General features: G+C 44.0%; 1 protein-coding gene across 10 annotated transcripts in view; it reads right to left on the bottom strand.

The window, feature by feature from the left end:
• Window positions 1-14,305, bottom strand: part of OBSCN (obscurin, cytoskeletal calmodulin and titin-interacting RhoGEF) — a 209,400-nt gene that overhangs the window by 152,487 nt on the left and 42,608 nt on the right. For all 10 annotated transcript variants that reach the window (XM_082480089.1, XM_082480091.1, XM_082480092.1 and 7 more), the window contains exons 12-20: window positions 12,238-12,513; window positions 11,279-11,554; window positions 10,310-10,585; window positions 7,755-8,024; window positions 6,367-6,642; window positions 5,619-5,894; window positions 4,130-4,405; window positions 2,456-2,731; window positions 252-527 (exon numbers count right to left, since the gene is read on the bottom strand). In XM_082480089.1, coding sequence (XP_082336215.1) covers window positions 252-527; window positions 2,456-2,731; window positions 4,130-4,405; window positions 5,619-5,894; window positions 6,367-6,642; window positions 7,755-8,024; window positions 10,310-10,585; window positions 11,279-11,554; window positions 12,238-12,513 — 2,478 coding nt within the window. The remainder of the gene's footprint in view (window positions 1-251; window positions 528-2,455; window positions 2,732-4,129; window positions 4,406-5,618; window positions 5,895-6,366; window positions 6,643-7,754; window positions 8,025-10,309; window positions 10,586-11,278; window positions 11,555-12,237; window positions 12,514-14,305) is intronic.

The raw sequence follows: 14,305 nt of genomic DNA, 5'->3' as shown, positions 1-14,305 counted from the left end.
ACAGACACCAGGAGAAGCACCCATCGTATGCCTCCTTAATCCCCTGAGTGGCCAGCAAAGGACAAAAATTGGGTATTTGGAAGCAGAACTTCGCTGACCCATGGTGGGGCAGCTGCAGCAGCTGCAACAGCAATTTAAGCCCTGAGGTTGGAACAGTTTTAGAGAGAGTTTGGACTCCACACCTCCATCCTACCATGAGGGAGACGTAGCTGTTGAGTTGGGACACGACCTGTGTGCTGCTCTCTGCTCACCTTTCACTTGCACTTTGAATTCCTGCTTGTCGCTCTTTGTCTGGCAAGTGTACACGGCAGTGTCTGCGCTCTCAGCCAGCTTCACCGTGAGGGTCCTGGATGCCCCCTCACTCTTGATCTCGTATTTCTTGCTCGCCTTGATTTCTGTTCCATCCTTGAACCACTTTACCGCAGCTGTTTCAGGCGTTACTGAAGTAGTCAGCGTGATGCTTTCGTGTTCTTGAACAACGAGAGGCTCTTTCTGGACAACTTTCTTTTCAAATTTAGCCTCTGGTTCTAGGAAAGACATTAAAATAGGAAAACTAGTAACTTAACACTCAAATCCTTAACACAGCAATTTTCTATTACTCTCTCTTCATGACTCACAACACCAGCTCATCCATAATCTGTAATAACCCAGGGAACACGGCTGAATATTTGTGCCCAGTATAATCTTTTGCTGAGTGGGAAGAAAAATGATCTCTCAGGTAACCCAGGGCTTTTGCTTAGAAGAGAAGCAAAGGAAAGGAAATGCAAATATTTATTTTATCTGCTGCCCACAAAAACCTTGTTTCTTAGAAGTGACCTGTATAATTCTTTCCTCTACCATTTTTAGGATTTTAGATCAAATTAAGGAGAAATATTAATGTGCTAAACCTGAATTTATGGCCTGTTTTCTTTTCTGTTTTGCTCTACTTCCTTTCTCTTGGCCTCTTCTCTATCTTGTACAGCACTTTGCCACAAAACTGGGTATTTCGGGGGCAGCCATAGCAGCGGACCAGATTTTCTTAGTCACCTTTCTCCGCAGCTCTATTGCTGCTCTTCAAAACTTCCCACTTCTACTTTCAGCTCCCCACCACTGAAACAGGTTGGGTGTTGGGGTGTGTGTGGTGGTGCAATCCCCCCCCCCCCCCCCTTTAGACCTCTCGGTACTTGGCGCAATTTCCTCCCCACCAGGGCCACATGATAACACAATGACCAGAACGATACATAATGGTCTAACATGAAAGAAAGAAAGGGTGGAGAGCAACAGACTAGAACACTACAGCAATCCCTTAGTGTGCCTGGTTCCCATGGCTCCTACCGTTTGAAAATAATAACTATAATCGATCACTCCTGACAACATATGGATCACAGCCACAGAGTGGGGGGTACCAAGACCACAAGTCCTAGCAAGCCCTGGGCTTGTGTACCCGATGGAAAGTATAGGATTACTCCATTGTCTGAGCTGGGCCAGAGTGGAAACGTACCTGACAAAAGTCAGTTATTTCAGATCCCATAAGTAGCGATTCTAGTAAAGACCCTCTGAGCTCTTCTGGATGGCAGCAGGCTGTGGCCAGGACCTCCCCCAAGTTGGGACACCACTCGGGCAAACACCTCAAGGACTAGAAGGCCAGGGCGAGACAACCCTTCTCAAGCCTCAATTATTGCCTGTTGAGGAGTGCCAATGCATTATGACTGTTTACACTAACTCCAGAAAAAGGGAAATTTTAACTCATCTCTCTTTCATCCACCTCCTCACTTATATGTTTATGATATATATATACACACATTAGCTTTATGGAGGTGGATGTTTTTCCATTTGTCCATGCACACGTAGGAGTTAAAAGAGGTACCCGCCGTCTCATTAGAGTCATGTGATGTTAAGGGATCTTTGATCTCAATGGTTATAGACCTGTGTGTGTGTGCGTGTGTGTGCACGCACACACTTAAATGTTTTGCTCATGAGTATATGTATTAATCTGAGATATGTGTTTTTGCTCATATGTACATGTATTGATTTGGGATACCTTATAGTAAGTCAGTGTGAATCTTGCCATCTTCGAATCTGTAATTATGTCGCTGTTCAATTATTTTGTTCACTCACTTTGTAAACCGCTAAACCCGTTAAGGATTTAGTGCTGCTAAAATTCAACCCATAATCTACCTTAAATCAGTAATAAATTTTGAATAGCTGCTAAATCATAACTGTGTCAAACATTTTCATCCTCGATAGTGTGCGAAGGAGATAAGTGAAAAACTATACAGCATTTCCATACTCAAAAAAAAGTCTTCAGCTGTATTTCCCACCTCTACACCGCTAGATTAAAAAGGCCACATTAACGTGTTTCACTGATGTTTCTCCAGGGGAAACGGTGGCTGCACTGTGGCTGCTGGGTAGGGAATATCCAATTTTCCTCTAAGGCACACAGATTACTGGTTAGCAACTCAAAGTGAGTACTCACCAGTTGGTTCCAACTTGAAGGTCAGCTTCTGGCCAGCAGCCTCACAGGTGTATTCTCCCCCATCTTTCTTCTCCAGCTGCTCTATAACCAGGCGCCGGGTTTTGCCCACAGTTTCTATTTTGAATTTTCTAGAGGAAATGAGCAGTCTTCCGTCCTTGTACCATTTCACTTCTGTTGCATCCTCTGCTACCTCACAGCTGAGGATGGCACTTTCTGTCAGAACAGCGTTCACCTCCTTCTGGACCTTTTCCTGGTTTATAAATGCTGGTTTTGGTTCTGAATGCAGAAAAGGGAGAAAATATTGATAGAGGAATTAAAATGAGAGATATCTTATAGGTTTCCGTGCAGACATTTGGAATATATTTAGGTTGCCACTTGCCAAAACCAACTGCCTTCACTGGGCAATGTCTACCCTTCTGTGTGACCGAATTGCAGTGTGGAAAGTAGGGAAGCAAGAGCCTAGGAATGGACAGGACCAAGATGGTTCTTTACATCAATCCTACAGTTGCAAGCCACCGTGAAAAAAGAACGTTTAATTCAGATGTTCCCAAAGAACATCTTGTCCTGCACGTCACCAAAAGCTCACAAATTCCTTTTACTTCAGACCTACAGTGAAATGTCAAGGTCACAAACACAGCACTATGGGCTTCTGAAACAGATTCTTCATGGTCTCTTCCACTGTCACAAACATGACTTCCAAAGGGACAAAGGAACTAGGATCTCCGTATAGTGCTCATGGAGGCCAGGATCATGGCTGGCAAGGACCCGAGGTTTTTTGCAGCATCAACAATCCCTTTAGCATCATGTGTTTAAAGCTTTTTGGGCAGCTTTGTGAATCCTGTTCCAAAAGACCAATTGCTGGGAATCTTTCACGACAAAGGGACATTTAGCACCCGGCAGAAGTTGTAAGGCATCTCAGAAGGCTGAGATCTCAAACATACAACAGCACAAATTCAGAAAAAGAGTTTTCAAATCATCTTGATGACTGTGCTGCTGCTGAAATTCCAAATGAAAAAGCATATTCCAGCCTCTCGGGTTTCAGAAATGGGATGGTAAGTCTAACGAGAAATGGATTTTTGAATGGTTCTTTCCTTTCAAGAGGAAATTTTTCACTGAGAGGGTTATTTTCACTGAGACATTTTTCACTGAAAGGGTTATTAAACATTGGAACAGGCTGCCAGGGAGATGGTAGATTCACCATCTCTGGAGGTGTATAAAAAAAGGCTAGATGTGGTACTTAGGGACATGCTTTAGAAGTGGTTTTGTCAGAGTAGGTTAATGGTTGGACTTGATGATCTTAAAGGTCCCTTCCAACCTCAGCAATTCTATGATTCTATGATTCTAAGAGGTTTAGTGCAAAAGAATCAACCTTTGGGATCCTGGAAATGGGAGAGATCTGAAGAACATCTTGATTATTATTTCTATTATATTTATATCTGCAATTTTTATATCTGCAATTATTATATAGACAGACCAAGAACGAGGTAGGCATTTGTGCTGTGCTAGAGCAAAATATTCCCATTTCTACAAGTCCAGGCAATGAGGTCCAGAAAATCAGGTGAACCCTCCCGGGTGCAACAAAGCCCAGACTACTGCAACTGAGTCATTGGGTAATAGCTGTTGCAAGTATTACTTTATTATCCCCTACTGTAATTCAGACAAGATATGTCTCACCTGTGACATCAATCTTGAAGGTCAGTTTCTGGCCAGCAGCCTCGCAGGTGTACTCCCCAGCATCTTTCTTCTCCACCTGACCCACCACCAGGCGACGCAATTTGCCCTCCGACTCCACCTTGAACTTCTTGCTCGAGGTGATCAGCTTCCCCTCCTTGTACCATTTCACATCGGTCTTCTCCTGGGCCACCTCGCAGCTCAGTGTGGCGTTTTCTGATAGTGCAGCTTTCACCTCCTTCTGCACCTTCTCCTTGTTTGTAAACACGATTTCTGGCTCTGAAAAGAGAGAATTTCAGAGTGTCTCCATGGTATGATGTTGCACAGTCCTCTTATCATGGTTTACAGGTAACACTGGAAACCAAGCTTCTGACTTGACAATAAACATCTAAAGCTATTAGAAGAACATGCAAAGTGTTTTATGATGAGGTTTTTTGTGTTTGTTTTGGTTTGGTTGGGTTTTTTCTTAAAGAAGCCTCTTAGTGTGATTTGTGACAAAGCAACAAGATTAGTATATTTATGGCACAAGCTAAGACAGCATCTGGATTATTTGTACGCCGGGCCCCAGTCCAGGTAAGATACATTTTACTTGAACTAGAGTGCAAACTAATGAATTCTTACAGGGAGGAACTGTCCCTTACTGTGTCACAGCCCCATATCATTGATGCTTTTTGTTCCCAATAACTACATCTGCTGCCGTTACTATTGGCTGTCGGTAACTTTCTTCAATCCAAAGGGTGCTCAGACCAACACTTACATATTCAAGACTGTATTATTCCTTCCCATGCAACCTTGAGAAAAGCCCAGCACGTCTCACATTCTTACACTCAAATGGTGAAATCCCCTCGTTCTCCAGCAGACACAATCATCAGCCCACTTGCAAGAGCATCGAGAGGCAGGGAGTGAGTTGGAAAGCCATTCTCCTACTCTACAGCCCCAGCAGGGTGATGCATCTGAAATGAGTCTCCATGACACTTTCTTTCTCTAGTTGCCATTTACCTGATGCCTTAGAGACCTTAACATATATCCAGACTTATTGTCATATCCCACCCCCAGGCCGAAATGAGCTCTTCCAAGAGAAAGAAAAAGAGTGCAGACATTCAAGCAGACACCCAACGGCACTCCAGCATGACCCTTCTCTAAAAGACACCAAGAATCAGCTGCATTGCAGAATTGTTCTGGTTGTACCAACATGGAGATGAAGATGTGCAATCAGTACTTTCATTTTCACTGCCCTGTTCCTACAGTGACGAGTAGCTCCAAAATTATTTAAGAATCGAGCTCCCTGTCTTAAGGATGTTATAAACTTTTACATAGAACATATAGAGAACTGTATTTGTAACTCTTTGTCCCATTTCTCAATCAGAGTCAGAACACCTCAATGATGTCCTCCAAAAATTTGAAGCGTAAGAGGAAAAACTCTTATGGAATAATATTCATTTTTCTAAATATTCTAGGAACAGGAAGGATGGGAGAAAGAATCTCCTCTGACCTGTGACATCAATCTTGAAGGTCAGTTTCTGGCCAGCAGCCTCGCAGGTGTACTCCCCAGCATCTTTCTTCTCCACCTGACCCACCACCAGGCGACGCAATTTGCCCTCCGACTCCATCTTGAACTTCTTGCTTGAGGTGATCAGTTTCCCCTCCTTGTACCATTTCACGTCGGTCTTCTCCTGGGCCACCTCGCAGCTTAGCGTGGCATTTTCTGATAGTGCAGCTTTCACCTCCTTCTGCACCTTCTCCTTGTTTGTAAACACGATTTCTGGCTCTGAAAAGAGAGAATTTCAGAGTGTCTCCATGGTATGATGTTGTATGATCCTCATACCATGGGTTACAGGTAACACTCGAAACCAAGCCTCTGACTTGACAATAGACATCTAAGACTATTGGTAGAACATTCAAACTGCTTTGTGGTGAGTTTTTGTGTTTCCTTGGTGGTTTTGAGTGCAGACATTGGGCAGACACCCTACCACTCTTCACTACAAGCCTGCTCGGAAATTCACTGAATCAGCTGCGTTGCAGAGTTGTTCTGGTTGCACCAACATGTGGGGATGGAGATGTGCAAACAGTACTTTCCTGCTCACGGCCCTGTTCCTACAGAGGTGGGCAGCTCCCAAAGCTTTTCAAGGATGCAGCTTCCTGGTTTAAGGGTTTTATAAGGTTTACATAGAAGATATACAATAATATCAATTTTTCTAAATATTCCAGAAATAGGAAGGCTGCAAAGAATCTTCTCTCACCCATGACATCAATCTTGAAGGTCAGTTTCTGGCCAGCAGCCTCACAGGTGTACTCCCCAGCATCTTTCTTCTCCACCTGACCCACCACCAGGCGACGTGATTTGCCCTCCGACTCCACCTTGAACTTCTTGCTCGAGGTGATCAGTTTCCCCTCCTTGTACCATTTCACGTCGGTCTTCTCCTGGGCCACCTCGCAGCTCAGTGTGGCGTTTTCTGATAGCGCAGCTTTCACCTCTTTCTGCACCTTCTCCTTGTTCATGAAAGCATCTTCTGCCTCTGGATTTAAAGGTACAGGGGCAGGTTTAGAAAATTAATCTTTCACACACCCACCCCTTCCCAAATGCACACATTAGTCTTTGGATTGTGGTGGCGAAGACAGATTTCCTATTCGCATTCTCTGCCAACACTGTCAACCGAACGTTAACATTTGAATTACATCAAGTGTTGGTGAAGGACTCCTTTACTGGTAGTCCAAGACACCTTAGATGGCTCCAAAGTTGCTTTCATTTCCACCACTCTCTTTCTGCAAAACCTGCAGAAAAGAAGTTCACATATCCCAGTGGACGCGGTCTCTAAGAAGTCTATTTGCTGTAAGAGGACAGGTATTAAATTGTCCAAAAGCACCCAAGAGCTGCAATTTGCTTTGTCAGTACAAGCAAAGCTAGTCTTGGAAAATGAACTTTATGAGCCTATTCTGTGTCTATATCTTTATTTCCCAAATGTTCCAAATACGCATCATCCCAGAACTATGTTTCTCTAAGGAATGAAAATTAGCCAACCCCCACGGTATTCGCTTAGCACTGCACGACACCAGAATCCAAAAGCAATCTAATGTATGAACTCCTCAATTTGCTTTAAGTTCTTCAAGATCCAACTGAGGGTTACCAAGGCTAAATCCTGTTCTTCCTAATGTCATGGTGAAGACACCTGGTTTCCTCAGCTACTGCTTCTGACGCCAGTTCCAGTATTTCCTTTTAGTTGGCAGAGGCCATAATAAAAAGATTTCCTCCATAATAGAGACACTTTATTTAAGGAAGTAGCATTCGCAAGAGAACGCTTGGGCTCAGAAGATTTTTTATGTTCTTTAATTTCTCTGGCAATTATTGAATTCTCATTTTGTTATCAGTGCATCTCCATCATACTCCCAGGGAAATTCCCCAGTGATCTTCAGCCTGCCCTGAGCTTGGGCTATGGAAATCCACTGTGTTATTAGTTTTCAAAGAAGGGAGACAGATCTAACAGCTTGAACACAACTGTGTGAGTAAACCGGCAGAATTTAAATTCTGGCTCTATCACTGCCTGCTGAGATGGAATTTGCCAAGCTACATAATTTTTCTCTCTTTCGACTTTTTCCGGATGTAAACCAGAGATGCAGCAAATTCACTCACCCGTAATGTCAATCTTGAAGGTCAGTTTCTGGCCAGCAGCCTCGCAGGTGTACTCCCCAGCATCTTTCTTCTCCACCTGACCCACCACCAGGCGACGCAATTTGCCCTCTGACTCTACCTTGAACTTCTTGCTCGAGGTGATCAGTTTCCCCTCCTTGTACCATTTCACGTCGGTCTTCTCCTGGGCCACCTCACAGCTCAGCGTGGTGTTCTCCTTCAGCACTGCTTTCACCTCCTTTTGCACTTTGTCTTTGTGTTCAAACACATCATCTGCAAGATAGGAAAGAAGGAAAAATCTTGAAAAAAAGCCAATGAAAATTAAAGCTTTGCCTCCAAGATCAAATGGTACTGGGTTTTCAGTGGGAGACCACCTGGTAGATTACAGTTTAAATAAAGCAGCTGTAAAATTAAAATGGCTAATTGAGGCAGAGTTAAGCATATGCTTGAGGAAGCACTGGCTTGCTGCCAGACAGCACAGCTTCTGGCTGCTGCTCATTTAGGCAGCAAGAAGAACTGCCATGCCTGATCTTTAGGCTTACACCACTTTCCTATGCACACTCTGCACGGTCGGTCTCTGCGGGCCACGCAGGAAGGGCTCTCTTGGGGAAGCAGGGCAGGTCCTGTCTTCTTGCAGGAAAGACTGGGCTGCATATTCCCAGAAAACAGGACATACTCCAGACAGGATCTTTCATTTGCCAGCGGTGTCCTTATATTTGGGTCCAAGTAATTTTCAGGAAAAAAATTGTATGGGTTGTGAAATAAATGCATAACGACTGGAGAACCTTCAGAAAGATTTATGGAGTTGTGTCCTTATAGACAGCATCACTTCCCAGATACATTCTGTAGATCATGTGCTACTAATGGTACAAAATCACAGTCATAAACCAATTTAGGTTAGGAGTGATGTTTGGAGGTAATCCAGTCCCATTTCCCCACTCACAGCAGATAAAATTACATTAAGTTACTCAGGGCCACGTCCCATTGAGTTCTGAATAATTCCAGTGATGGAGATCCCACAACCTCAAGGCTCCTCTTCCAGAGCTTGACCTCCCTCATGGTGCAAGTCTTTCCTAATATCTTTTCAGAACCTCCCGTGTTCTGACTTGTATACTTTGCCTCTTCTCCTATCACCGTGAATCTTTGAGAAGAACGTGGAGCTCTGGACTCCATATCCTCCCACTAGATGGTTGCAGGCTGCAATAAAAGCTCCCTTTTGCCTTCTTTTCTTCAACCTGAACAAATATGACGTGCTCCAGTCCCCTAATCATCTTGGTCACCTCTGCTGGAGCTGTGCCAGTAGGATCTTGGATTTCCAGATGTAATAGCTGTCAAATTCTCCAATCAGGCAGACAGACATCAAATTAAGAAGAGTAATTTGATTTTAGGGTGTTTTTTGGTAAATTCCAAGAACATAATTTTAGAAGCTGGGCATGGGAAATAACCCTGGATGATCTAGTCTAAAGTAAATAGAGGAATTAAAAAAAATCTCTAACACACTTATTTGGAACTAGCAAATTGTACAAGTTATGGTAACTGATTAAGGAAGCAAAGATGAATAATTTGTTCGAGACTCAATGTGGGACCTGGTATCTTCACACTAAAGTGTTCAGAATCTACATCTTAACCAGTGGAAAGGCAGGAAGGAAAAGATCAGCAAGGCCAGCTAACAAAATGTGTAACTGCCCTTTAAAATCCTTTAAAAGGCAAAATACAAATAAGGAATGGAGGAAAAGAGAACACTGCTGGAAAGCTATGTCTCTGGGGTCAAGATTTGCCAAAAATCAGGCTGGATCCAAGCTGATGAAGGAGGTTAAGACACCTAGCAAGGGTTACTCTAGCAGCAGAAGTGGGGCCATGATGCAGAGAGTGTTTCATGTTTTGGAGCTCTTTGTATCACTCTTCTGAAGAAAACAAGCCAATGTTCCTAGAAAGTGTTCTCCTAAGGGCTAATTTTTTCATTTTGGCTCTTACCCTCACTCTATGTATTTTTTCCTCATAACCCTTTCAAGCAAGACAGTGGTAAGAAAGATGAGACAGGAAGTACTGGGTACTACTTTCCACAAAAATAACTAGCAGCAAGGACAGAAATGTATGCTTTGAGGATTCACCAGCATACACAAACTACTGGCTATTGATGTGAATTCACACTCGAAATTGATATGTTGTACAATTCCCTCATGAAATCATATTGGTAAGTTCTCTCAGCAAAGCCACAATTTGGATAGATGTGGTAGAAAGACTCTGTCCCAGTAGAGATGGAAACTACAGATTTTTAGAGTGGAACTACAGACTCCCAAAGCGTGGAAGGATTGGTGTGTGCTTGTCTTGTTCTTTCATCATTTTTCTTAATAACCATTCCTGGTCAAAAAGCAGGAAAATGATACCAGCCTAAGTGGACTCTTCTCTTTTGCAAAGCATCCAAACACGTGCCCTTAACACTGACATTTGAGAATAATCACTTGAGTTCTGTTGCAGACACAGGCTGGAAGTAAATCTATGTCACTAGGAAACTTCATAGATACAGCAAAAAGATATTTAATCCCATAATCCCTCACCTGTGATGTCAATCTTGAAGGTCAGTTTCTGGCCAGCAGCCTCGCAGGTGTACTCCCCAGCATCTTTCTTCTCCACCTGACCCACCACCAGGCGACGCAATTTGCCTTCCGACTCCACCTTGAACTTCTTGCTTGAGGTGATCAGTTTCCCCTCCTTGTACCATTTCACATCGGTCTTCTCCTGGGCCACCTCGCAGCTCAGCGTGGCGTTTTCTGATAGTGCAGCTTTCACCTCTTTTTTCACTTTGTCCTTGTTGACAAATGCATCTTCTGCTTCTGTAGGGTGGGAGAAACCATAAAGAAACCACATACGTGTTTGCTCTATCCAAAATGTTCAAGCCCATATGAAAAATATGACTACTTCCACAGCTCTGTTATTTTGGAACGGTCTCACCCACAGCAAAGATACACTCAGATGGGACATGGCCCTCTGTGCAGCCCGAGGACAACACATCAGCCATTTCTGAGCAAACTGAACCATTGCCCCAGGAGTTAAGGTTCTTCCCAGCTCCACAAGAAATCAGACTTTTTATTCCATAATGTAATGCACAAATAATGTCCCAGTCTCATCTGCCACGGGGATCCTTATGTAAGCCTTGCCCATTCTAGGTACTTCTTGAGCACACCCAGTTTCCCACTTCTTCCGGACATATTTTCCCACACCTCTGGACTTGACCTTACCTTTTCCCATATAAATCACAACAGCATGTGTAAACTTGTTTATATTTTCTTTACTTGGAAATCAGAAAACAGAAGGACGGCTGAGTGGGATTCAGGTCACAGATGAAGACATCAGCCTGTAGGCGTCTGTGTGACAGTGGATGCACACAAGCTGGTGTCCTGATCTCCCTCAATACTCAATCAACATCTACGCTACACAGACCCTGGAGCCCAGAGAGGGATTCATTTTGATCTGTCCTAAAGGGAAGTCCTGGACCTTTATGTGATGAGAACAAACAGATCTCCCACCTGTGACGACAATCTTGAAGGTCAGTTTCTGGCCAGCAGCCTCGCAGGTGTACTCCGCAGCATCTTTCTTCTCCACCTGACCCACCACCAGGCGACGCGATTTGCCCTCTGACTCCACCTTGAACTTCTTGCTCGAGGTGATCAGTTTCCCCTCCTTGTACCATTTCACATCGGTCTTCTCCTGGGCCACCTCGCAGCTCAGTGTGGCGTTTTCTGATAGTGCAGCTTTCACCTCTTTCTGCACCTTCTCCTTGTTGATGAATGCATCCTCTGCCTCTGTAGGGTGGGAGAAGCAATTCCAAAATCACAGGTATAGTCATGCTCTCCAAAACATTCACAACCAAACGCAAAAGCCTGCTTATGAGACCTTCCTACAGCTCCGTAGTTTTGGAATGGTCCCACTCACAGCTAAGATACACTCAGACTGGACGTGACCCTCTGTACAGCCTGAGGACAACACATCAGCCATTTCTGAGCAAACTGAACCATTGCCCCAGGAGTTAAGGTTCTTCCCATCCCCATAGATCTACAAGAAATATGACTTTTTGTTCCTTAATGTAATGCACACGTAAGAACCCAACCTCATTTGCCACTGGCACGCCAGTCTAAGTCTTGCCCACTCTAGGTACTTCCAGACCTATTCTCCCACACATCTGGGAGTTGACCCTACTTTTATCCATATAAACCACAACAGCATATGTAAACTCATTTAATTTTTCTTTACTCTGAAATTACAAAGGAACAGGGACTGCTGAGTGGGATTCAGGTCACAGATGAAGACATCAGCCTGTAGGCGTCTGTGTGACAGTGGATGCACACAAGCTGGTGTCCTGATCTCCCTCACTACTCAATCAACATCTACGCTACACAGACCCTGGAGCCCAGAGAGGGATTCATTTTGCTCTGTCCTAAAGGGAAATCCTGGACCTTTATGTGATGAGAACAAACAGATCTCCCACCTGTGACGACAATCTTGAAGGTCAGTTTCTGGCCAGCAGCTTCGCAGGTGTACTCCCCAGCATCTTTCTTCTCCACCTGACCCACCACCAGGCGACGCGATTTGCCCTCCGACTCCACCTTGAACTTCTTGCTCGAGGTGATCAGTTTCCCCTCCTTGTACCATTTCACATCGGTCTTCTCCTGGGCCACCTCACAGCTCAGCGTGGCGTTTTCTGATAGTGCAGCTTTCACCTCTTTCTGCACCTTCTCCTTGTTGATAAATGCATCTTCTGCTTCTGAAATAGGGAAACATTAGGGGGGTGTGTGGAAAGTAAGATATAAATAGCTTTTGACAAGAAGATATTACATGTATTCTGCATAGGTGTTCTACAGGATCATTTCTTGTAAGTCACATCGCTTTGCAGTTCTTTTTATCACATAGAACAATGCACCCTCAAAACATCGTCCATATAATAATCATACCTATCTGACTAGTCTTCATGAACAGCTCCAGCACCTCATTTCCAAATTTTTTATAATGAAGACAAAGATAAATTTCCCCCTTTGTGTCTTTATGATATTTCTACACCCCACATTTTGAACTAGCCAAATATACCACAATTATGAGTTGCCACCTTCACTATCATATTATTTACAGGAATTTACCAGCATCTCGGTATTTTAGATTAAGACTTGGTGTTGTTCAGGAGGCATCTTGTAACTAAATTCCAAAGAAATGACAAAGATACAGTTCTTAATACGGAAAAGTACTTGGCCTACATTATACATAAAACTGGCCTATAAAATTTGAATATACTTTTTTTCCATGGTAATCTACTTTTTCAGAAAACTGGCCGTAAGGAATCTTTCTTAACACAAGCAGCAAGACTGAAGTGTTTAAAGTCACTTTCTTCCACAGTACTACTTAGAACTATCATCTCAACAAGTGCAGTTGGCATCAAAAGAATACCTTGTGTAATTATTAGTTAGTTATATGCACTGAAAATATTCAGCTGTCACCTTGCTAAGTAGGACTGACAGATAAATTGCATCTTTTACCAATTACTTTAATGATTGCTTTACCTGGTTTTCCTTTTACCAGCAACTGGTGTGGTCACCGTTAGCTTTTATATTAGTGTACTTTTGAGATGTGGGAGGACAGGTAGACTCTAAATAAATGGGCTGTCGCTTTTTTCCCACTGATTTACCTTAAGAAATACTTGCACAAGAAGTGTAAAACATTGCTGGTATGCCTACGTGATTGCCATCACTCAACAACAACTGCCCAGCATTTAGCACAGGCTGCCTTTGCCTATTTGAGTCCCAGGTACGTACCCGAGCGTTAAAGTCTGTAATTTTACTGCTACAGAAGCAAAACCTCCAAAGATAAGCACTGGACTAGCAAGTGTATGGGCTTGACACTGCCCTTCAGTTGCAGTGCAAGCATGGAAGATAATTCGTCCACCCAGGTTCAGGCGCCCGGGTTATCTGGTTAAGGTGACCTGGGAGGTTCTTGGTTCTCCCTGGCAGTGATGGTGAACCCCTTCACAGAATCACAGCATGGTCAGGGTTGGAAGGGACCTTTGGAGATCATCTAGTCCAAGCCCCCTGCTAAAGCAGGGTCACCCAGAGCAGGTTGCACAGGAACACGTCCAGGTGGGTTTTGAATATCCAGAGATATCTCCAGAGAAGGAGACTCCACAGCCTCTCTGGGTAGCCTATGCCAGTGCTCTGCCACCCTCAAAGGAAAGAAGTTTTTCCTCATGTTGAGATGGATTTCCCATGTTCAAGTTTGTGCCCGTTGTCCCTTCTCTTCTCCAGGCTAACCAGCCCCAGGTCTCTCAGCCTTTCCTCATAAGAAAGATGCTCCAGTCCGCTGAGCATCTTCATAGCCCTCCACTGGACTCTCTCCAGCAGTTCCCAGTCTTTCTTGAACTGGGGAGCCCAGAACTGGACACAGCACTCCAGATGTGGCCTCACCAGGGTAGAGAGAGGGGGAGGATGACCTCCCTTGACCTGCTGACCACACTCTTTTTAATGCACCCCAGGAGACCATTGTCCCTCTTGGCCACAAGGGCACATTGCACT

This window comes from Vanellus vanellus (genome assembly GCF_965231255.1).
Source record: "Vanellus vanellus genome assembly, chromosome: 2".
NCBI classification, from domain to species: domain Eukaryota; kingdom Metazoa; phylum Chordata; class Aves; order Charadriiformes; family Charadriidae; genus Vanellus; species Vanellus vanellus.
The sequence above is the reverse complement of the archived record's forward strand: the minus strand, read 5'-3'. Positions and strand labels throughout refer to the sequence as shown.